A 25179-nucleotide genomic window follows, 5' to 3' on the forward strand; every position below is an offset into this window, starting at 1 on the left:
GGTGTATCCATAGAAAATCATACTGATACATGCTACAACACCACAATATAGATGAACGTGGAAAACATTATACCGGCCAAGTGTGGTGGCTCATGCGCTTTGGGAGGCTGAGGTGGGAGTATCACTTGAGACCAGGAGTTCAAGACCAGCCTGGGCAACATGGTGAGACACTACATGTACAAAAAAGAAAAATTTCTTTAATTAGCTGGGCATGGTGGCATATGCCTGTAGTCCCAGCTATTCCAGAGGCTGAGTAGTTTGAAGCTTCAGTGATCTATGACCATGCCACTGTACTCCAACCTGGACAACAGAGCGAGATCCAGTCTCTAAAAAGAAAATAAAAGAAAACATTGTGCTAAGTTAAAGAAGCCAGACACAAAGCCATATATTATATGATTTCATTTATATAGAACATCGAGAATAGGCAAATCCAAAAATGCAGAATGTAGATTGTTTGCTAAGGACGGGGGATGGAGGTGAAGAGTGGGGGAGGGAGTGGCTGCTAACAGATATCTTTTTGGGGTGATGAAAATATTTTGGAATTAGATAATGGTGATAGTTGCACAATTTTATGACATACTGAAAACCACTGAATTGTTCGCTTTATTAATAAAATGGTGAATTTAATAATAAGTAAATTACATCTTAATAAAAATTAAAAAGAAAAAACAAGAGGGGGACTTACAGAGACTAATAATGAAAATACAGCATAAATCTCAGAATGAAACTCAAACCTCTATGCCTGGAAGATGGGGAGAAATATTGATAAAATTGAGTTTGGGAAAACGTGGAGAAAAGGTGTCTCTCATTCATTTCTGGTGTCACTATAAACTGGGACATTTATTTTAGTAAGCAATTTAGTAGTATTTTAAAAAGTAAAGTACATACCCAACGACCTAGGATTTTCATTTGTAGAAATCTAAAATCAATGTGTGCCTGGCACACAGTGAGTGTTCTTTCTTATTATAAAGGCGATAATCATAGAGGGAGATAATAAATTATGTAATAAACTCTTGCAGCCAAATTCAGCTCTCACTTCTGCTCCTTTTTGAAAAATAATAAGACAGTGTTCATACTATAGCGTGATATGACCATGGAATTTCTGCTCTTTTAATCTTTGCAAATTGCATAAAGTGAAAAGTGAAACTCTTCCCTAAAACACAGTGTCTTGTTTCTAAATATCCTGAGTATATACTAGCAGAACAGTTAAAGATTCTCATGTAGAGAATCTTTAGTCTCTTAATAAAAAAATCTCTAGTCTCTTAATAAAAAGGATATACTGAAGTGGGAGTAGGATGGGTGAAAGGAGACAAAGCTTGAGCCTCGGCCGAACCCCATGAAGCTGCAGAAAAGTCAAGAAATATTCAGAGTGACTTAGGCATGAAGCCTCACGAAAACAAGCAGTGACAAAATCAATGACTACTGAAAGAAGTGTCCAAGTGAACCTATATTTTTTTTTCTTTTCCTTTAATTCTTTCTCCAAATGGTGATATCTCTTTAAATGTGGCATAGCTATTATTTGTAAACACTGTGCTTTATTCATCAAGTAAAGAGTTTTGTCAAGGCAGGATAAAGTCCAAAGAGAAGAAAATCATGTCAATCTACTTTTCCAATTAATCATACCCAGGCCTCTCAGTCTATGAAGACATATCCTGAAGTCAGCTTGCCCAAATCTCAGGCAAAGCACCAAACAAGGAGAAAAAGCTTCTGAAATCTACCCCATAACTCTAAAGGTGACAAGTGACAGCTAACCCTCCAGTATGCTCACTGTGTCACCACTCTGTCGAGCTGGTCCTGTAGAAGCATGGAGTGTCCATCAACATAGCTGCCACCACCCGCAGGCCTCATCCACCTACCTACCCAGCATAGTGAGACAGGGTAGGGGTGCAGGGATTGTGACATCAGCAAGTGCCCTCAGGCTGATATATGTAAATCCAGCCCACAAGCTTCCCTGTGAAGGCCCCATAACAGCCAACCTCTTGCAACCGCCAAGTTGACGGCCTCACCAGGGGAGGAGGGCCCCCTCCATTGGAAACCTGACAGCAGGATTCTGGTAGAGGAGGGGTCAAGAATTCCAGGGACCAGGTGACAATCATGTAGGCACCATGGAGACTGCTATGTGTGTTTGCTCTCCATGTTGCACATGGCAGAGATGTTGTCCTCAGTTATGCTCCTGTCTGTGTTGCAAGTTCATCTTCACTTCTGAGCGGAACTGCACCTGCTTCCCCTGCCCTTACAAGGATGAGCGGAACTGCCAGTTCTGCCACTGCACCTGCTCTGAGAGCCCCAACTGCCACTGGTGCTGCTGCTCCTGGGCCAACGATCCCAACTGCAAGTGCTGCTGCACGGCCAGCAGCAATGTCAAGTGCTACTACTACGAGAGCCGCTGCTGCCGCAACATCACCATTTCGTTCCACAAGGGCCGCCTCAGGAGCATCCGTACCTCGTAAGTGCCAGGCACCCAATGTGGGCCACGCTGGCTCAGGAAAACTGGCTGGAGGGTCCACAGGGCAGGCCAGTGACTGCCCAAGTCCATTTCTCTATCTGAGAAAAGAGGAGCCAAGAATTTTATAGCAATTAAGTATACCCTAAACAGCCACTAATTATGTATAGACCCCAACTTCCAAATCTAAGCTCCATTAACTATGTAAATGAGCACTGCACTCTCCTTAACCCCAACTCTTTCATTTGTACGAAGTAGTAATAGCTGATACTAGTGTGTAAGCAACTTGCCAAGTCCCACATGCATGTCTTCAGCTAACCCTTACACTGAGTCCACTGTAGGCCTAGGAAACTGAGCCTTTGAGAGGTTAAGTTGCTAGTAAGATGCAGAGTCAGATTTTGAACTCAGAGTCTGTGATCTTAACTTTCAAATGCTGTGCTGCAAAATGGAGGGAATAATTTCCATGGTATGGTAGATATGAGGATTAATGCATGTGCCTTGCCATCCATATGTGATATAGAAATACAAACTGCTCTTCCTCTTCCTCCTATGGACTCTAAATATGTGCCACATTTATTGCAAAAGTAAAACTTCCACGGGTCACTTTTGACCCTGACGACCTATATAAGTACCCCAGACATCCGTGAATTCCTACCTGCCTTCTCTTCTTTCCCATCCATAAGTCATGGCACTTAGAGTCTCAATTATTCATCTGGGGTACTAATCCTCCACATCAGACACTACATAGCCTCCTCCGGCTCTACCAAACCAGTCTTTTTATGTCACAGATGAGGGGAGTCTGAAGTAGTAAGAGCAAACTTCTTACAAGAAGAAAGATGACAGCACTGTAAGATGACAGGATTAGAACAAGCAGAAAAATGAGAGGCAGGTCTGAAGGCTTTCAAGACTGGAAAAGCAACTCTGTGAACAATGGCTTGGTGAATTCAGGGGAAGAATATGATCCTCTTGCAATTAAGCACTTAACAGATACTTTAAAAATGTTATTCTTCATCCATGGCTCTTACAGTGTTTGCATGAAAAGAGATCCAGGGACACTGGATGAAAGTCTAGAAATTCCAAGGCGTGGAAAGAAGTGTGCACACTTCTCTCTCAATTTCCCCGTTCTCTGTGCATCAGCAACTGAGAATCACCCAGCTCATTTTAACAGGAGAGGGATAAAATTGATGCTTTGGGAAGGTGTTTCGGCATCAGTAGCTCCCCAACTTTGCTGTGCATTGGAATCACCTGGGGAATCTTTAAAAAATATTGATGCCTGGCCCCCCATAAACATTCTGATTTTATTGGCCTTGGGTACAACCCTGGTATCAGAATTGTAAAAGCTCAACCCCCTTTCAGATTATTTAAATGTGCAGAATGGCCTGGAGGGAGCAAAGAGGGAAGCCAGGAGACTTTCCAGGTGATACAGTAAGAACCCAGTTGCAAGAAGAACAGGTCTGAATTTGGGACAGGGAAGGGGACTGTGCAGAGGCAGGCTATCTCAGCAGGAAGACAAGGCTGCTGGGCTTGGTCACCGTTTTGGAATGTAACAGTGGCCACTGAGTGCCCAGTCCAAGCCTGAGGCTTCTGGAGGAGGGGCAGGATACTATCCCAAGTGCCAGGCTGTCAGCTCAGGGTGCACTGGCGCTTGCCTTCCATCTGGCCTCTCTCCTGGTTTCTGAGCTACTGCCTTCCCTGCTCCTCGTCACCACTGACTGCTCGGCAGCTTGCTCGTCTTGCCTCACTGTGGTCTCATTCCTCCTTCTCTGCCTTTCTCTTTTTCTTACTTCCTTTTCCTCCTCTACCACAGCTCCTTGGGCCATTAACACCTGTCTCTTAGCCTTGCACTTTCTTTTCTCTTCCCCAAACACCTCCCTTCCTCCCTCTTTCTGATTTATGTAAATGCCAACCCATGAGCTTCCTAGTAGAGACACCATCTGTAAAGGCCTCCTAACAGCCTCCCTTTGTATTACACCTTGATTCTTGGAGCTCGACCTTTTTATCAAACTAAAGAAGTTCATCCAGCTACCATGTGTACAATTGACCTGTACCTCCAGGCAACCCCTTCAGGGTCCAGGCTGAGAAAGCAGAGAGGAAGCAAAGCTGAGGATATCGAGGCTGGTATGGGTGCAGCCCAGCATCCAGATCCCTAAGGGACAGCTTTCCAAGAGCCTTAGTCTACACAAGGGGCACTCTCTGTCACCACAGGGCTACTCCATTCTATTATAATTGGGGAGAATGTTTGGCTCTCTAGGCTCTGAGGCATAAGTCCCCGGTCAAGGGAGCAGGGAAGGAGACAAAGACAAACAGGAAATACAAGAGACAAAAGCAGAAGGGAACACAGCCACAGTGTCAAGATTAATACTCAAATATTACTGACATGAACACAGGAGAAGGGATAGGAACAACTATAAATTGTGTGTCTGTTTACACCTCCATTCCTACAGCCAATGCATTTATTTTCACAAACTGCTTTTGCCCTGATTGTAACTTCTTAGAACATGCCCTTGAATTTTATAGGTATACTTTTATTTCATCCATAGTTCTTACAATTAAATATATAAAATCAGCCTCAGACATTAGACAAATAAAGAAATTTAAAACACACACACACACACACACAACAGTAAAAACACATAATTTTTCATTGACTTGGCCATGATTTGCTCTACTGTGGAAACTAGCAGACTAGTAACAGAGGGGAATAATTACAGTGGCCACATTTACCAAAAGCTTACTATGCACCTAACCTAAGCAGTTAAGCACTTACCATGGATTATCTCACTTAGACTTTATAAAAACCTCATGAAGGAAGCAGTACTGTGAGCTCTGATTTACAGATGAAAAAACTGATGAGAGAGGTTAAGAAACTCATCTCTCTTCTCCATAGCAGAGGCTGAAAATAAAATAAAAAAAGACAAGAAAAAAAAAAAAAAGAAAGAAACTCATCTCAAAGGTGCAACTTTAAAGAGGTACATTCTATCATACGCAGTCTGCCTCTAGAGGCCAGACCCTTAACCATTACCTATTAGTCTGGTTGTCAGATCGCACAGGTTCTAGGCTAAGTTCAGGAGTGGACCTCCTGGTTTCCTGGGAAGGGCACTTAGCCATCCTTCTCTGTGTTCCATCCTACATACAATAACAATAATGATGATGTCAATGCCTTCCAGGCAAACCCACAAAGAACACACCTGTAGTTGGACTCATTATTTATTGCCTTATTGCAACAAATGAAAACATAAACCATAGGCAAGCATGAGGTACCTCATATCAGTAAGAAGGCATCAGTAAGTTACCATAGGATTTGGGCTCAAGCTTTTTCTATTTTTAATTATTATGGGTACATAATAGTTGTATATCTTTATAGGGTACATGTGATGTTTTCATACACGCATACAATGTGAATTAATCAAATCAGGTAATCGGGGTATCCATCATCTCAGGCATTTATCAGTTCTTTGTGTTAGGAACACTGCAATTCTACTCTTTCAGTTAAAGTATACCCTAATTTATTGTTGATTATAGTCACTTTGTTGTGCTATCCGATATTGTTCATTCTATCTAACTATATTTCTGCACCCATTAACTGTCCCACTTTATGTCTCCCTCCCTGCTGGTATCTCATTATAGTTTTGATCTGCATTTCTCTGATGACTAATGATGTTAAGCATTTTTTCATATCCCTGTTGACCATTTGTATGTCTTCTTTTGAGAAATGTCTATTCAGATCCTTTGCTTTTTTAATTGCATTATTTGATTTTTTCCTATTGAGTTGTTGGAGCACCTTATATATTCTAGTTATTAATCCCTTGTCAGATGGGTACTTTGCAAGTATTTTCTTCCATTCTGTGGGTTGTCTCTTTACTTTCTTGATTGTTTCCTTTGCTGTGCAGAAGTTTTTTAACTTGATGTGATCCCATTTTTCCAATTCTACTTTGGTTGCCTGTGCTTTGGGGGTCTTAATAAATCTTATCTGGAAGAAGGTGGACAACAGAGTGACCCTAAAGATTCAATTAGTAAAAAAAAAAAAAAAAAAAAAAAAAAAACACCAGTCATTCCCATTAACCAGGAGAGGACATTTGGTCATTTCTGTGCTTTGGACAATGTTCTTATCTGAGCCCAAACATTATAAAATGGTCTTGTTTCTGCTTTGATCCATCATAGTCACAGAGTAGACTTGTCTGCTGTTGGCGTTCTTCGATACTACTGATGTCCAGCAGAACATCTAACTAATAGTCCCAGCCCAGTCTCTGCTGCTTTTCTTTTGCTCAAAAATAACAAGTTGTTGTAGATCACTTACTGTGTTCCAGGGACTGCTCCTACTCCTTACAGGTATCAAATTTAATTCTAATCCTCTCAAGAAACTCCACGGCATGGATACTAACTTTCTAATAAGGAAACAGGCAGAGAAGTTACCCAGCTGAAAGATGATGCAGGCAGGTTTAGAACACAGACACCTTGGCATGGAGCCAGGCCCCTCACCACCACACTGGACGCCTCTCGTCGCCAAGGGTTCTTTCAGAGGTGGGGAAATGGAAAGCCTGCTTCCTGAAGCCCTGTGTTTGCTTCTCCTTTCAGCTCCAAGACCGCCCTGCGCATCGGGAGCAGCGATACCCAGGTCGATGAGGTGAAGTCGATGCCAGGCAGCAGCCACTTGGTGGACCACCTCACCTGTCCCATGTGCAAACGGCTGCGCCTGCACTCGTTCATGCTACCCTGCAACCACAGCCTGTGTGAGAAGTGCCTGCGGCAGCTGCAAAAGCATGCCGAGGTCACCGAGAACTTCTTCATCCTCATCTGCCCAGTATGCAACCGCTCACACTGCATGCCCTACAGCAACAAGATGCAGCTGCCCGAGAACTACCTGCGCGGGCGTCTCACCAAGCGCTACATGCAGCAGCACGGCTACCTCAAGTGGCGCTTTGACCGCAGCTCTGGGCCCATCTTCTGCCAGGTCTGCCGCAGCCGGCGCATCGCCTACAAGCGCTGCATCACCTGCCGCCTCAACCTGTGCAACGACTGCCTCAAGGCCTTCCACTCGGACGTGACCATGCAGGACCACGTCTTCGTGGACACCAGCCCTGAGGACCAGGACGAGAAGATCTGCATCCACCACCCGTCCAGCCGCATCATCGAGTACTGCCGCGACGACAACGACTTGCTCTGCACCTTCTGCAAGGTCGCTTTACACAACGGCCACAACACGGTCAGCCTCATAGACGCCTGCTCCGAAAGGGCTGCTGCACTCTTCAGCGCCATTGCCAAGTTCAAAGCAGGTCCTGGCCCCCTTTCCTACCCCTTAAGAGTAACTCCTTGTTCAGGAACCCTAAGGAAGATGGCTTGGGGCAATCTGCTTAGTTAGTTTAGAGCCTACCTGTGCTAAACAGTAACCAGAACCTTTAGATTGAAGGGGCAGGGGGAACCGCCACCACCACCCGTGGTCTGTTTCCTTCAGGAGTGGCCTACAGTCTAGCCAAAGTGCACCAGAGCAAGCCAGGCCTTTCCCTTTGTCAGATATTTCAGTCTCCACCATGAAGTCAAGCCTAGACACTTGGGAGGGAGGCAGCTTTTCCCTGAGCTGCACAGAAACGTCCCATTGGATGCAAAAGTAGGCCAGAGAAAGACTGCTGATTATCATGTCACCCAGGACCTCTCTCCAGCATGGATATTTCAGGAATACCTTGACTTTCTCAATTGCCACATACCTGGAAACATTGTTTGTCAATTGACATTTATTCAGTTTTGAAACCACCACCAGGGAAGCCTTTATATGAGAGAAACCCTACAAGAGCCACGTTACCAAGAAAATGGGTAGGCTTGTTGGTTCCTAAAGGGTTTCTTAGGGTGGCACTCACTGCCTGCCCAGGCCAGGGCTCAGCTGGATTCTTTGGCGCATCAACATGGGGAAGGAACTGCTGCCTACAGCCTACTGTGGCTCCCATGCAGCTATAGGGAGCTTGGGTCCTTAACACAGGGGAGACCTAGGGTAGTTTTCTGAGTCCAGAGCACCTAAAATTTAGACAGCAAAGTTGATTTGAAGGTGGGGGGAATAACACCTGCACAAATTCCAGGGAATGCGGGAAGGGATTATAGCTAAATCAGATGTTAGCCATAGGTAAAGAATTTAGTTTGTCAATCCTTGCTGAAGAAATTTTTTCTAACCAGGGCTCAAACTTTTTCTTGAGCACTTGATTCACTTTCCTGCCAGGTGCCATAATCTGCATTTTAAATGGATCTCCAGATATTCAAAAGCAATTGATCTGAGAATACACACTGAGAAACCCTGGGCCCTAGAGAGACGATCCAGTTTGGGAGCTCTGCTAACAACCGATGCCCCATCCCATCCCCACAGAGGCACAGACTGAGCAACAGAGATATTTAAAAAGTTCCCCATGTGACTCTAATGTACAGCTAGGGTTGAGAACCACTGACTTAAAGGCAGCTCAGAAGTTTAGCTCCTTGCTGCTCAAATGTGGTCCAAGGACCAGCGGCCCTGGCATCACCTGGGAGATTGTTATAAATGCAGACTCTCAGGCCTCACCTCGGGTCTGTTGCATCATAATCTGCATTTTAGCATGACCCCAGGAGATTCCCTGGGTTAGATTCTAAACCTAGCTGAAACCTGCCTCACCTGGATTCTTGGGGCCAACTGATCTGGAATCTTAGCAGGTTGAGTCCAACAGAAGATTTTTTTTTAAGCTCCTGGGGAGATTCTTTTACTCATAGAGGACTGAGAATCACAGCTGGAGTAATTAAGAACGTAGGTTTTAGGGTTAGACAAATAGAATTAGGGACAGGGCCTGGTTTCCCCCATTTACTTGCTGTGTGACACTGAGCAGTCACTTAACCCCTCTGAGCCTTAGTTTCCACATCTATAAATGGGAATGATAATGTCCTCATAGGAAGATATATGTAAAATATGGTTATATATGGATCTGGTCCATAATATGTATGACGTATGATGATATATGGATCTGACCCATGATAAATGTTTAGTAAGTAGCTAGTTTTAAGTATATTGCCTGAAAGAGAACTTGATTTGATTTTGCTCTAAGATCAGCCCTTGCAAAGCTGTCCTATTTGGAAAGGTTGGGAGTGGGTGCCTCCAGCCTCCTCTTCTCTCACTCCTGGAGTTGCCTCTTTCCCCTCATATAAGAAATTTTTATCCTACCTTTCAGGACTTTGTTCTACATAAGCTTAACTAATCCCTAATAAAGCAAGAAATTTCCTATCCAAGTATCTTTGATGGCGGGCAACTATTGTATAGTCAGAGAAAATAATGCATGAAGTAGAATTTCAGCTGCCACAAGTCATAGTAGGGCTTGCATCCAAGGACGGCAAGGAGCATTTCTCAGTACCACTGAAATCACATCCTAGAAGTTCTCCTTTCAGCCCCTGCCTGCATCACCTCATCATTTCTGGGCCAGTGTGAAGGAGGAGGTAGGCAGAGGAATTAGGGGCTTTAGGGAATAGGCCAAAGAGTGACACTGCTGACATTCACCCAGAAATGTTAGAAAACACTCCACCAACACCTATTGGTCACCTATACACACCCTAGGCACAGCGGTGGCCAAGGCAGCTGCGGTCCCTGTCCTCATTGTCTGACAGAACTTTAGGGTTTCTCTTATTCAAACATACATCAATGTTGCAGTGGCCACCACCCACACAAGTCCAGCTTCCTGTGGACCCAGGATGATGTTAAGAACAGAGTACAAAAATATTTGGTCACCCCTACTCCTGAGGAAAATTTGGTGAGGAATATAGCCCATCAATTCATCACAGAGTTGACCTTTCGTGAGCAGGACCTTACCCTCGGCATAGCCACAAAAAGTTGACATTCTCCAAATTGCTGCCTAATACCTAAAATCCTTTAAAGCCAACAGAAGTGTTTCATTTCACAGATAGAGATAGGCCACATGCTCACCCTGCCATAGCATCCTCCAGCTGTAATATCTTTGGCATTTATAAGTGCCTTCAGAGCAGCTTCCCTTTCATCTCCATGTCTGTATCCCCAGTGCCTAGAAAAACACAGTATGTAACAGGGGTCCAGTAAATGTTTGTTGAACGACCGAGTGAACTGAAAATCCGAATACCGTGTGAGAGGATGCAGGATGAATTGGTTCTCCTGGAAGTATGACAGCAGACCCTTTCTTGAAAGGGAGTGGAGGGAAGGCAAGAGAAGCAACATAGCTGAACCACAAGAGAGGCAAAGACCTCCGGTGGGGGAAGAGGGCGTGTAAAACATCCCCCTCAATGAAGGAAAAGTCTGCTGATTTCCCACTGTTTTCTAGGGCTGGATTCTTGGTGAATGAGGCAAGGCAGAATTTACAAATAGTCATCAGAAATTTAGTTCTTTCTCCTACCACTGCAAAAGCTTAGCTTTCCTACAGGGAAAAGCAGGGCCCAGTAACTTTGTGACTTCACTTCGGCTTAAGTCCAACTTGTAGACAATTAAGTTCTAGTGAAAACCAATATGAAGGGTGGCCTGAACTTCCAACCTCAGACCCAAGGCCACAGGGATTACCGTTAAAAGATACAAGTATGCCAGGGAAGGATGGCTAGTTATACCCAAGGGAAGTATTAGAGAAGGAGGAAGGGAAGGGTGTACTGATAAAGGCCAAATTCATTGCATAAACCCATCCTAGCCTGTTTAGACCCAGCTATAAGTACCCTCCCTGCCTCTCCACTTACTTACTTGGAGCCCAAGGCAATTTGCTCCAGTTTGCTACTGGCCTTGGTACCTGGGGAGATGAAAATTTTAACAGTAACCTGGTTGTTTTGCAGTCCGATATGAAATTGATAATGACCTAATGGAATTCAACATCTTAAAAAACAGCTTTAAAGCTGACAAGGAGGCAAAGCGAAAGGAGATCAGAAATGGCTTTCTCAAGCTGCGCAGCATTCTTCAGGAGAAAGAGAAAGCCATCATGGAGCAGATAGAGAATTTAGAAGTGTCCAGGCAGCAGGAGATTGAAAGATATGTGTACGTCACAACTCTGAAGGTGAACGAGATGGATGGTCTGATCGCCTACTCCAAGGAAGCCCTGAAGGAGACTGGCCAAGTGGCCTTCCTGCAGTCTGCCAAGATTCTGGTAGACCAGATTGAGGATGGCATCCAGAACACCTACAGGCCTGACCCACAGCTCCGGCTACACTCAATGCACTGCATGCCCTTGGACTTTGCTCAGCTCTCCAGTGCCATCCATGAGCTCTTCCCCACGGGACCCAAGAAGGTATGCTCCTCAGAGGACTCACTGCCCTCCCCCTATCCCATGCACTCAGAAATGATGATTGCTAGGAAGGTCACTTTCAGCACTCACAGCTTTGGCAACCAGCAGATATACCAGCGAAGCTCCTCCTCGCTGTCCTTCAATACCACTGGCGAGAAGGCCAAGATGGGTCTGGAGGTCTATGGGAGAGCCCAATCAGCCACACCTGTCAAACCCACAGACAGCCTCTACACCTACGGGAGCGCTACTGCAGAGACCCAGCCTGCACAGAACAGCAGCAGCTTTCACAACTGGTACTCATTCAATGATGGCTCTGTGAGGACCCCAGGCCCAATTGTCATCTACCAGACTCTGGTGTATCCCAGAGCAGCCAAGGTAAGAAAGGCTCTGGGCTCAGCAGGGAAGGTGGAAAGATGTGGGGCACAGAATAGAAGAAGGTAGTCAGGAAAGCTTGCACTTATTTCTTGCACCTCTAGGGTCTGGTCACTCCAATCTGCTGGTCACCCTTCTGGACAATTTGTGGTCACCTCATTCAGAAGGGACAAGTTCCTGAAATCTTAAGTAACCCAAGATTGGCTTAAACCAAACAGTGCATTTAACTCATAGTCAGAGATACATCTGAATGCCCCACTCCCACTCCAAAGGCAGCTTTCCTATTGAAAGAGAACCCAGTTTGGGAACCCGAGTAATTGGAAGAGACTGCTTGGAAGTATAATATTTCCCAAAGGAAAACCTACAAAAGAGACAGCACAGAAACTGGAGTTAGAAATGCAGACTCCATTATCTATCAGCTATGATTTCCTTAAATTGCTACATTTCCTAAAGAAAATATCCAGATTTTCCATTATTTGGAAAGATTGGAAGAATAATCCCCAATGGAATTCCAACTCATCTTCTGAGATTCGCCCTCTTCTATGGAGGGGAGGGTGGAGAGTGGGTCCTCACAGACCTCTGCAGCTGCCATCGCCTGGCCTCCGGGTCAAGGGGCATGACTCCCCTTTGACCCTCTTGACCTACTGTGGACAAATGGCCCTCTACTTAACATACCCTTCAACTCCAGCTAAACCTAAACTACACCATTTATAGAACATTAAAGTGCAGGGAGGAAAACAAAGATTAACAGGGACTAGATATTCTATTAAAATGCATCTTGTCTACTCTGAGGTTTCCCTACAGAGTCAGCCCCTGGCCTGAGTCCATATAGCAGAGCTCATGTTTTGCCCCCATAATCTGAGAACACTCCCAAAGAATTTTAGCATCCTTGAAATCTAAACTAGTGGTTCTCAAACATTAATGTGCACCTAGGGATCTTGTTAGAATGCAGATTGTGTTTCAGTAGGTTTCAACAGAGGCTGAGATTCCATTTCTCACAAACTTCAGATGTTGCTAATGCTGCTGTCTGCGGACCACACTTTAGTGTCGAGAATCTAAAAACAAGAAAATGATTGTGTCTGGCCAGACACAGACCAAGCTTTGCTTTTCCATTCTCCTGAGACATCATATTCTATGTTTTGGAATCTATAATTGACACAAAGAATGACCACACTTTGCAAAGTAGAACAAGCCCTCCCATGGCTATCATACACAACAAAGTGTCTCTGCCCTTCATATAAGCAATAGCTGAGCAGCTGAGGTACTTTTTCCAAAGGATACTAGATCAGCAAGGCCTATGGTGTATATGACATTAACTCAGAGATGGCAGTAGGTCTCATCTCTGTGTCAACTCAGACCTCTCGGGAAGTTGGCAGTATCTTGCTCTGCAAAGGACTGTTGGTGTCTGCTCTATATTTGGGCTTCGGAATAGTCACCCCTTGCCACCTGTTAGTCATCCCTGGCTGAGCTCAAGAAAGGGGACTACACGAAACAACCCAGTCAAGTCATTGGCCTTCAAGAGAGGACACTTAAACCTACTGCCAGACAGTGGTATTTGGTGTAAAAATAACACTGATCCCTATTTTGGGAAAATGAAATAGACGTCGCACAGGAATCATAGTGCTCAGTAATGCAGAAGATTAAGTCTGTGTTAACATCTCTCTCAAATCTTTAGGATTTTAGCATAAAAAATATTCTTAAACTTAGTCTTATAATTTGTCAATATGTGTTGCTAAAATCCTACAGATTTTTTAAACTCAATTTTATTTCTAGAAATCCCTTCCAAGGAAATTATTAAAAATTCAGACAAAGATTCATGCCAAAAGTCTTCATTATAGCATTTATTGGTTAGAGTATAAAATTAGGAACAACCTAAATGTTCAACTATTTAAGAATTAAATCATTTATGGGACAGTTCTTAAGCATGGTGCTTTACTGTATTTTTAATAATATCGGAAAATATATAGAATATAATAAGGAAAAGAAAGCATATATAATCCAAGTTTCATATATATATTTGTATTTGTGTGTATTATAAAATTGAAAAGAAATAATCAATGTTTGTTTTCTTCCCTTATACTTTTTCTACATTTTTCAAGTATGTTACAAATGAGTATATTTTGATAATTAGAAAAGATAAGTTCATTTTTATTAAGTTTTATAAACTTATAAAAATTTTTAAGTATAAATATGTAAAAGTCATTATAAATTATACAGTTTATAAAAATTTTAAATTCCTATACTCTTAAAATTTTGAATTAATTTTATAAAGCCATAACATTTAAATTTATTCAAATTCTAATAAAAGCATAAGATATCTGTTTAAAAAATACAATTATTATAAAATGTTTATGTTCCAGACAGCATCTGCTAATTGACACTTGTTGACATATTACTTCAGAGGAGTTGATATTTTATGCCTTCTGTATATTCTTCATTACTTGGATAAATTATTCCATCTCTTTGGACTCTGTTTTCTTATGTATAATACAGAGGATTGGAATAAATAAAACTTTTCATCTTCTAGTACTCTGTGGTTCCACTGGAATTTGATAAATGTAACTTTTCTGAGCCTCATCTGTAAAATGGGATAATGAAATCTGTCTTCCAGGGGTTATGAGAATGAGTTAGGGCTGGTAACACTTGACACAGAATCTGATGCATAATAGGTATTCAATAAAGGGTAGCTACTTTTGTCGGTGGTATCAGGAGGACAACTGTCACCTCCACATTGACTGACAGTGACAAAACCCAGAACAGCATCCTTTGTCCTTGCAACTCATTGCAAGCATCATGCCAGGCCTCATCACACAGCCTCCCAGGAGTATCGCCCGTGATCTAATTCAAAGTCCTCAGCAGCTGCAAGGATGGGATCAGCTTACGCTCAGCCCACAGGTAGTCAACAACACAGATCTTTGCAGGAAAGAGAGCTGCATGGCGTGTACTAGTACCACACTGATATGTTCATTTCCTCCATAGGTTTACTGGACGTGCCCAACGGAAGATGTGGACTCTTTTGAGATGGAATTCTACGAAGTCATTACTTCCCCTCCGAACAACGTGCGAACAGAGCTCTGTGGACAAATTCAGAACATAATGCAGCAGAATCTGGAGCTGCACAACCTGACCCCCAACACCAAGTATCTGTTTAAAGTTAGAGCCATCAATGAGAACGGTCCCGGGCAATGGAGTGACGTCTGCAAGGTACCATGCACATTATTTCTCTGACATGTCTTTTTGACGGGTTCCGGATGCAGCTCTCTCAGGATGATCATGAGATCACAGCACCCACCATGGGACTCTCTCTCTAAGCCAAGAAAATTTGTTAACTTGGGGCCAAAGAGAGGGTTGCTGGCCTTAACCAGATTTTGCAAATGAGGCCTGAGAATTGTGATGTCTGTTTGATTCAAAAAACATTTGCTCCAGGCATTGTCAGGATATAGAGATTCAGAGAAAAATTAAGTATAGTTCCTGCCTTCAAGGCACTCAGGGTCTAGTACACAAATAATTGTTGTGTGTGAAGAACAAGAAGTAATTGTGGTATGACAAGAATAAAAAAGGAGGTGCTATCTTCAGGCAAGGATTGGGTGCCAGATTTAACAAATAAAAATACGGGGTCCCAGTTAAATTTGAATTTCTAGCAAATAATAAATAATTTTTTGTATAAGTATGTCCTATGCAATATTTAGAACCTACTTATACTAAAAAAATTATCTGTTGTTTATCTGAAAGTCAAAGAATAGTCACTGAGCAGGTCAGTGTGAGATCCAGAAAGAAAGAATACAATTATTTCTACCTTCTTTGTGATGCAAGGCAAATTCTTTTTTATATTCTCAAGGGATACACACTCATGAGTATAATTTTACTGATATTAAAAGGAGAAAGAGAAGAAAAATTCAAGACTGCCCAGTGCTATCTTACTGTATCACCGTGACGGTGTTATTTGGAATCAGAATAGATTATGTCTTAATCGGGAATTCTTTCAGAAGCAAATGGACGAAGCCATTTATTTTAGCTTTTGAAAAAAAGAGAAATTTGTCTGTATTATAAATTTCTCTTTTGTCAAAAGCCCACCTTCAGGACATACATCGATCTGATACTCAAGGGAACTAGAAAGTTATTCTCTCTTTCTCTCTCTCTCTCTCTCCCCTTTTCCCTTCTCTCTCTTCTCTCCTCTTCTTTCTATCTCTATCTTTTTCATCTTCTATCTCTGTTTCTTTCTGAATCTACACCATTTGCTGCTAGCCCTTAGTTTCTGCTCCCCTAAATTCAGCTTGCGTGTGGTTTGGGGTTGCCACAGCCCAACCTTGGTGTGATCTTAGAACTCCAAAATCCAACAGCATCAGACTAGCTATGCTGTCTTTGTCTCCTCGGTTAAGTGTTTGAGAAGAAGAATCTGAGTGGCTGCTACCACTCAGATAAAGGGGAAGCAAGAGGTAGGGTCATGCTCTGTGTCTGGAGCCCAGCACCGCATGCACCCCCACCCCTTCCCACAAAGGTCAGACATTCGTATGGGGAGGAAATAGGACAGGGAAGCCTGCCTGGCCACTCCTGCTGCTATGCCCAAGCCAGTTACACTGTGGGCCAGTCTCCCCACTGCTCTTCTCTTAAGTAACCCAAGAACTGGCTTAAACCAGACAGCATATTCCAGAGCACGGAATGCCCCATGGCTGCTACAAAATCTTACAGCACGTCCTCTTGTCTGAATTTTTCCTTCAATCTAATTCTATCTGCCTCCTAAGTTTTTAGGAATTCCTTAAATTAAAAATGTCTTTCCCATGAAGGGCACTCAGTGCTGTTTCTAATTTTTTAAAAATATACCTTCTGTCATTTTTAAATGCTAAGGACAGGGATGGGCGGATAGACCTAAGTGTGTCATCAGTCTGCCATCTCAGTCCCTCTTGCCCTTTCTTAGGTAGACGTTTTGTAGTTTCTCTCAAACTACGAACTCCTTAAGAACAAAATTGATGTCTAATTCATCTCTCTGCCACAATGCTTACCACAGCACTTTGCACATAGCAGGCTCTTGATGGTTATTGAATGAATACATGAGTGAAAATGTGACCAAACAAATGAATATATGAATGAATGTCTAAATTAAAGAGTGAAGAAATAAATTGATAAATAAAATTAATAATTATAAAGTGCCATAAATGTCTTAAAGCTGTTAAGTGTTTTATACAATCAGTCAAGAAGCGACATGCCCCTTGAAATTGTGTTCATTGGATTAATTTGCCCTCCATATTGGACAGGGAAATGCATTCCAGTCCCTTTCTTTTTTACAGAATATCTAAATGAGCAAAGCCCTAATTAATGAGGTTTTCTGGAAGCTTCATTTTTATCTGACTTGAGGAGCTGCAATATAGATTTTTCCTTCAGAAGTAATTCTTCCTCCCTTCTTTGTGGTTATATTAGCATTCCACAGGAAACACTGGCTCCTTAACATTTGTCATGATTTGCATAAGTAAAGCCTTCAATAGCAAATGAAAATAAGATGGTACGTTTGAATGACATTTATAAAGCTTCATAAAAGTAATGACTTCAGCTCTTTCCTATAAAATCGAAATTTTTTCCTTTGGCATCAGTTCTTTGCAGGTATTTCTGAAAGGTTTCATTTAAAATACTGCAATGATGCAGCAGAATCATTTCTTATCCAAAATGCAATATTTTCATCATACGTACTTTTGTAAAAAAAGTGAAATAACACCTTTTATATGTGATTTGCATAGCTAAGACTTGATGTTTTTAAGAGATTTTATTTGAAGTATAATACATGCAGCAAGAAAATTAGCCTTAGTGCTTTTTAAAGGTCCCGATTAAAGGTCGACTCTGTGTCAGACACTGTATGTGCATTATCACTCATCATCCCAACTACTAGAAAAGAAGGCAGTTATCACCTCCATTTTTCAGATAAAAAAACTGAGGCTCAGAGAGGGAAAGTATCAGGATTTGTGTTACAGGAAGGAAGAGTAGAGTGGGAACCTAGGTCTGTATCCAAGGCCAGAGCTCTTTGCCCCACTGCACCACAATCACATGCAACGAAGTCTGGGCAGGTTAGCTCAGTCCTGGGGACATGATACTTCACTCTGGGAGAATGATGTCAAAGCCAAAAGCCGAATATTTTTTTTTTGAGAGGCAAGATCATGCACTGGAAAAAGCATTGGATTTTGTCTTGTGGACCTGGGTCCAAGTCCCAACTGCACTAGGCTGTAAACTCCAGGAGGGTAGGCACTGTGTTGGTCTTATACCCCATCTGTGCCTGCAGTCCCCAGCTGAGAGCCTCTAACATCAAACAGCCTAACTGATATTTTTGAAGGGGTGGAGAAACGTATCTTTAAGGTAAGTTATGTACCCTTTGGCCTCAGTTTCTCCTGCTGCTCTTCCTCCGATCCTAGTATGTCTGCTGACCACCATCCCACTTCTGAAAATAGCCTACTTACTTTGACTCGCTGTCTCCCTCTGACTTTAAATCTCGGTTAACATCCATGAAGTCTTCCCATATCAAATCTAACTGTCCATCTGTGTATTGGTTCCCTGTTGTTGCTGTAAAAAAACAATTGGTGGTGTAAACAATACAAATTATTTACTACAAGTCCAGAGATCAGAAGTCCAAAATGAGTCTCACCAGGTAAAATCAAGGTGTCAGCAGTGTTGTGTTCCTTCTGGAAGATCTATGAGAGAATCCATTTCCATGCCTTTTCCAGCTTCTAGAAACCACCCACATTCCTTGGCTCATGGCCCCTTCCTGCATCTTCAAAGCCAGCAACACTGGGCTGAGTCATTCTCACATTACCATCTCTCTGGTTCTCTTCTGCCTCCATCTTCCACCTTGAAGGAAACTTGTGAATACATTGGGCCTGATGATTTAGAACAATATCCCTATCCTAAGACCAGCCAACTAGCCACCTTAGTTACCCTTTGCCATGTAACATAACATATTTAAAGATTCTGGGATTAGGACATGGACATCTTTGGGAAGCCCTTATTCTGCCTACCACAGTCTATAAACTAGATGTCCTAGGTTACATCAGATATGAAGGTAAAAATTCAGGCCCAGCAACAGTCACAAATTGTTAATTTTCTGGGCTTTTCCCTATAGCTCTTCAGGAAATGTAGCAACCTCTGCCCCCACCCATCTTCTCAAAGTCCTTCTCAGTCTGTATGTGGAGTCTCCTTCCCACCCCCTTGGTGTCTAATGTGTGCTCAGGAAGTAGTCCTGCCGGCTGCCCTGAGTCTCTGCAGTGCTGCCACCTTCCTGCTCAGCCTGTGCTCCTGCTGGAACCCCAGCCACACAGCAGGGCTTCTTGGCCATCATGAAATCCCCTTCTCGTTTTTCCTCTCTTCCTGCTGCAGACCTGAGCCAGACATCTGCAAGGGCTGGGGCTAGAGGACAATCTGAGTGACCATCACTATTCCACACTCAGAATAACCACCCCAAGGCTACCCTCACAGCCACCCACACACACTCACAGTGGCTCCATGCCCTGAAATGAAACTTAAATGGTTTGCATTCTCTATCTCCTTAGGATTTATTCTTTTCCACAGAGCTCCTGACCCTTCATGTAAGTAGAACCTATTGGTCCCTTCCTACTTGCCCTGCAGATAAGCTTGAATCCTAGACTGAGTATAATTTAGGCTCAAACTGAGCTTTTTTTTTTTAACCTCATATACAGAGGATCAAATGAGTCATACACCTCCACTCATGGTCCACTATCAGCATTGGTCTGTGCAAGGTCCTATTCTTATTTATACATTTCCTTTTGTGACATCCATTCCAATATATTTTATGTGTATCTTTTTGTTTTACGTGTTCTTACTTGATGTGTATTGTTGTTTTCAATGTGTTATGTATCTTACTTTGTTTCTTCCCTTTTTTCCCTAAATGCTGTGTTTTCATGATCCATCCATGTTGTTATGAACATTTGTCCCTTACTCCTTCACAATGTGCATGTTACCTACCTGCTCAGCCAGGGTGGACACCCAGGTGACCTTCAGTGGTGCTACAGTCAACAGCCTTAAACATGACACCTTGTGGGCAGGATGGGAGTGTGAGAATTTCTCTGGATTATTCCATTAGTTTGCTAGGTCTGCCATTACAAAATACCGTGGACTGGGTAGCTTAAACAACAGAAATTTATTTTCTAACAGTTTTGGAGGCTGGAAGTCCAAGATCAAGGTGTCATCAGGGTTGGTTTCTCCTGAGACCTCTCTCCTTGGCTTGCAGATGGCCACCTTCGCACTGTGTCCTCACGTAGTCCTTCCTCAGTGTGTGTCCATCATCATGTTACCTTTCCGTGTATTCAAATTTCCTCTTCTTATAAGGACACCAATCAAGTTGGATTAGGGCCCACTCTAATGACCTCATTTAAGGGTCTTTAAAGGCCCTATCTCCAAATACAGTCACATGCTAAGGTAGTAGAGGTTAGGGTTTCAAGATATAAATTTTGGGGGTATGCAATTCAGCCCACATCAGATATATAGCATGAGTGAAATTTCTGAGTCATAGAGTATGTGGGTATTTAATTTGATCACATTCACATATACTTCTATAAGGAATAGATGAGGGCCCCTATATCCAAAACCCCAGCTACATTTAGTAAGATCCAGCATTCTACCTTTTTGCTGGCCTGATATGTATGAAATAATATCTTCTTATTGTTTTAAATTTCATTTCATATCCTTGTTAGTTTTCAGGATTTTCTCTTCTGCAAATAGCCTATTGATATCCTTAGCTCATTTTTATTGCATTTTTCTTTTTCTAGGTAATTTTCAGGATGTCCTTATATATACTAGATAATGGTTTTAGATATTGCTAATATCTTTTCCCCTTCTGACATTTGTCTATTAGCTCTGTTCATAGTGTACATCATGGAACAGCAGAAATCTTCAATTTTGATATAATAAGAATCATCAATTGTTTTTTCCTTATGGTTTGACCTTTTGAAATTTTGTTTTAAAAGCCCTTCACTAGGCTTAGATCACAAAGATAATCTTCTATTAATATATATTCCTTTATTAAATTTATAATTTCACCTTTCATATTTTGGTCTTTAATCCATCCCAATGCTACCTTTATTTGCAGTACTGGGTAGGGATATACTGTTTTTGTCATCTGTAAGCCAGTTTTCCCAATACCATCTACCAAACAATGTCTTTTCTCCATTAAGATACAATAAAGGTACCACTTTGATCTTATAGTAAATTCCCATACGTTTAGGGATTAAATTCTTTATTATATCCCACTGGTCTATGTTTCTGCTCTTATGTCAATACCACACTGATTTTATTGGTTTTTAACCTCAGCTTTGTGCCATGTCTTGATGAGTTGCTAAGGTAAGTATCCATCACCCTTCTTTCTTTTTTAAGATTTATTTAGCTAATCATGGAAATTTACTTCTTTATATAAATTTTAGAGTAAGCAAATTGAATTCATAAAATAATTCAGGTAAAATTTGATTCAGAATGCACTGAGTCTCTAAATTAACTTGGAGACAATTGATATTTTTGTAATATGTCTAAACATTTACTCAAACCATAGTCTATGTGCTTTACTAGGGTTTCTAAATTTTTCTTATAAAGGTACTATGTATTCCTGGTTAAACTAGATAGTTCAGAAATCTAATGTACAGCATGAGGACTATAGTTAATAATATTGTATTGTATAGAGAATTTGCTAAGATTTCAGGAGCTCTTAATATACACAAAAAGTTAACTATGTAAGATAATGGATATGCTAATTTGCTGGACTATAATAATTATTTCACTATGTATTTATATATTAAAATATCATGTTGCATACCACCTTAAGTATATACATAAAAAAACAGATAGTTTACAGACTTTGTTGGTATTATAAATGTTAGTTCATATTTTACTATATTTTCTAATGGATTGCTGGTTTAGAATAAAGACTATTGCTGTTTGTAGGTTAATCTTGATTACAACAATTTCAAAAAACTCTGAGAGCCTATCTGTTGATTCTGCTTATTTTTCCAGACATATGATCCTATCATCTATAAATAACATGGTTTTATGTATTGTCTTACAAGCCTTGGTCTTTTCTTTATTTTTCTTTCCTTATAGCTTTGGCCAGAACCTCGAGTCATACATAAAATGGTAGCAGTGATAGTAGATATCCTTATCTTATTCCTGATCTTAAAGTTTCTTCATTGAATTATTATTTTTTATTTAGTTTTTGTGGTGTAAAATCCTTACTAAGTTAAGAAAATTTTCTTTCACTTCTAGGTTTCTGAGAGCTTGTGCATAAATAGGTAAACCTTATTAATTTTTTTGCATTTGAGGTAATCATATGGTTTTTCTTCTTTAGGCCAGTATTAATGAAGTGAATTACATTGATTGATCTTTCTGATACTAGACTGTATTTGCATGCATAGAATAGGTTCTATGTGATCCTGATGTATTATTTTTAATATACTTGATTTCAGTTAGCTCATATTTTATTTTGGATTATTGCATCTGTAATCATAAGGGAATTGAACATATAATTTTGCTTATATTGGTTTTATATGGTTCTGGAACCAATATTTCACTAGCTTAATAAGGAACTGGGAAGCTTTTGTTTTTCTATTTTCTAGAACAACTCTTTCTTAAAAGTTTGGTAGAATTCATTTGAAAAGTAATCTGATGTAGAGTAACTGAAACTCTTAAAAAAAAAAGACAGGCCGGGCGCGGTGGCTCACGCCTGTAATCCTAGCTCTCTGGGAGGCCGAGGCGGGCGGATTGTTTGAGCTCAGGAGTTCGAAACCAGCCTGAGCAAGAGCGAGACCCCGTCTCTACTAAAAATAGAAAGAAATTAGTCGGACAACTAAAAACATATAGAAAAAATTAGCCGGGCATGGTGACGCATGCCTGTAGTCCCAGCTACTCGGGAGGCTGAGGCAGAAGGATCACTTGAGCCCAGGAGTCTGAGGTTGCTGTGAGCTATGCTGACACCACGGCACTCTAGCCGGGGCAACACAGTGAGACTCTGTCTAAAAAAAAAAAAAAAAAAAAAAAAAAAAAAAAAAAAAAAAAGACAGAAAGAAAAGTAATCTGAGCCTGGGGCATTTGGGACAGGAAAATAGATGTCAACAATCATTTTGATTTCTTTACTATTTTGAGTTCTGTTTTTCTGTTTTTTCTGTCCTCTGTTCTATCTAATCCCCTTGTTCATAGACACATCTCAATTCTTACTTCCCCATTCCCACGTCACACATAGTCTCTATCTTTGAAGATCCTGACTATACTTTAAAGCAAAAACTCAAATCTCCGGCCAGGCGTGGTGGCTCACACCTGTAATCCTAGCACTCTGGGAGGCCGAGGCGGGAGGATCACCCAAGGTCAGGAGTTCAAGACCAGCCTGAGCAAGAGCGAGACCCCATCTCTACTAAAAAATAGAAAGAAATTACTTGGACATCTAAAAATATATAGAAAAAAAAAATTAGCCAGGTGTGGTGGCACATGCCTGTAGTCCCAGCTACTCAGGAGGCTAAGGCAGAAGCATCACTTAAGCCCAGGAGTTTGAGGTTGCTGTGAGCTAGGCTGATGCCACGGCACTCTAGGCCAGGCAACAGAGTGAGACTCTGTCTCAAAAAAAAAACCTCAAATCTCCTACTTTTTTATAAGTTAATTCCTAGCCCCTCATAACACTGTTACCCCTTCCTCGTTGCCCCCTGATATCTGTGTGTGTATCTTACATTATTTATATCACCTATATCAGGATTATCTCTATGCATGATTTCCATTTTGACCCAGCAATGGCTAATCTAAAGCCATGTGTATAATATGACCTTTACCTTGCACGCAGCCCCCTTTTCTCTAAAACCAAAAATAAATTTTGTAAAAGTAGAGAGCATAATGCTAATAAGTGTCTGATTTTTTTTTTGCCCTTTCCCTTTGTGTACAAATATAGTAGGTTAAAAGCTTTGTACATAGAGACTTTGTGCTTTGTGTAAACATTCCTCTTCGCCATCCAAACCCCACCCCACCCCGTCTCAAGTCCTTATCCACCTAGGCAGAGCCCATTGATCCAGCAGGTTGTCTTTCATCCCCGGGTCTCTACCTCACTCCCTAAATGGCTCTTCAATAAATGTGTATTGGAAAGGAATGGGAATGCTGCCAGACCAGAGAAATGGAGAAACTCATTATCTTCAAGGTAGGGCATGGAGATTCACATCTAAGCTGAGTTGGTGAGATTTCTAGGGAGGGTCCTGCTTACCTCTCATGCCCAGTACAATCTGCCTTTTCCAGGTAGCACAGACCATGCACTATGACCAAAGATAGTATGAAGCGTTCCTGCCCGCATCAAAGGGAAACAATTGGCAGATTTACAAATTATTGTTCTATTCACCATCCATCCACTTTTCTAAGAATCTTTTCTTTACCATAACCAGCATTGGGACTACAAAGATGAAAGACTTCTATTTCCCCCACACCTCAATCAAGGTGTTCACCATCTGGCAAGAAAGTCAAACCATTAGCTAAAACTCACAACTGATAAGAGCTGTGAAAGAAGCAAGTTCCGAGGGCTGGGGAAGAATGCTGGGGGATACTCTATGGTGAAGCTCAGCTGCGGTCCAACCCCTTGACAGTTGTCAGCACTCTGTCACATGAGCTGCCTTAAAGGACTATGGAATCACAATCCCACAACATATTACCCTGGACTTGGAGAAAAGCTGCCTGGTCCTTCTGAACCTCAGTTTCTTTGTCTATAAAGTGGGGCTGATGGCATCTGCCTCATATGGTTGTCATGAGGAGTTAATGAGATGATGTGCGTAGTGTCTGGCATGTGGCAGGCATGGTATAGGCTCCTAGGAGCTGCTATTTATTATCTTTGGGTAGTGCTATGACTCTTCACTTCTAATTGCAGGTGGTAACACCGGACGGGCGTGGGAAGAACCGTGCTAAGTGGGGCCTGCTGAAGAACATCCAGTCTGCTCTCCAGAAGCGCTTCTGAGCCCCCCACAGAACAGGCAGCAACTTCAGAAATGCACCACAAAATAGACATATATATACACATACACTTATGTATGTATATTTTTCTCACCGCATTCTTCAAGGAGGTTGTAGATGAATATTTCTGGGACCTCTGAGCTTTCCAACAGGAATCTTCTAAGAGCTAATAAAAGGAAATGCCTG

The 25179-nt window shown here is 41.8% G+C and overlaps 1 protein-coding gene across 2 annotated transcripts; it reads left to right on the top strand.

Annotated features, from left to right (window-relative positions):
• Positions 1-1916: 1916 nt before the first annotated feature.
• On the top strand, positions 1917-25179 carry TRIM42 (tripartite motif containing 42). Of its 2 annotated transcripts, none has more exons than XM_012663839.1 (5): positions 1917-2446; positions 7019-7716; positions 11225-12045; positions 15022-15246; positions 24911-25179. In XM_012663839.1, the coding sequence occupies exons 1-5, from the start codon at positions 2106-2108 to the stop codon at positions 24995-24997; spliced, it is 2172 nt and encodes a 723-aa protein (XP_012519293.1). In that variant the 5' UTR covers positions 1917-2105; the 3' UTR covers positions 24998-25179. The 2 variants fall into 2 exon arrangements, with proteins under 2 accessions (XP_012519293.1, XP_012519295.1); XM_012663841.1 differs by lacking the exon at positions 24911-25179 and adding an exon at positions 20010-20090 and having other exon boundaries at positions 1923-2446.

This window comes from Propithecus coquereli, unplaced genomic scaffold, assembly GCF_000956105.1.
Source record: "Propithecus coquereli isolate 6110/MARCELLA unplaced genomic scaffold, Pcoq_1.0 Scaffold12, whole genome shotgun sequence".
Taxonomy (NCBI): Eukaryota; Metazoa; Chordata; class Mammalia; order Primates; family Indriidae; genus Propithecus; species Propithecus coquereli.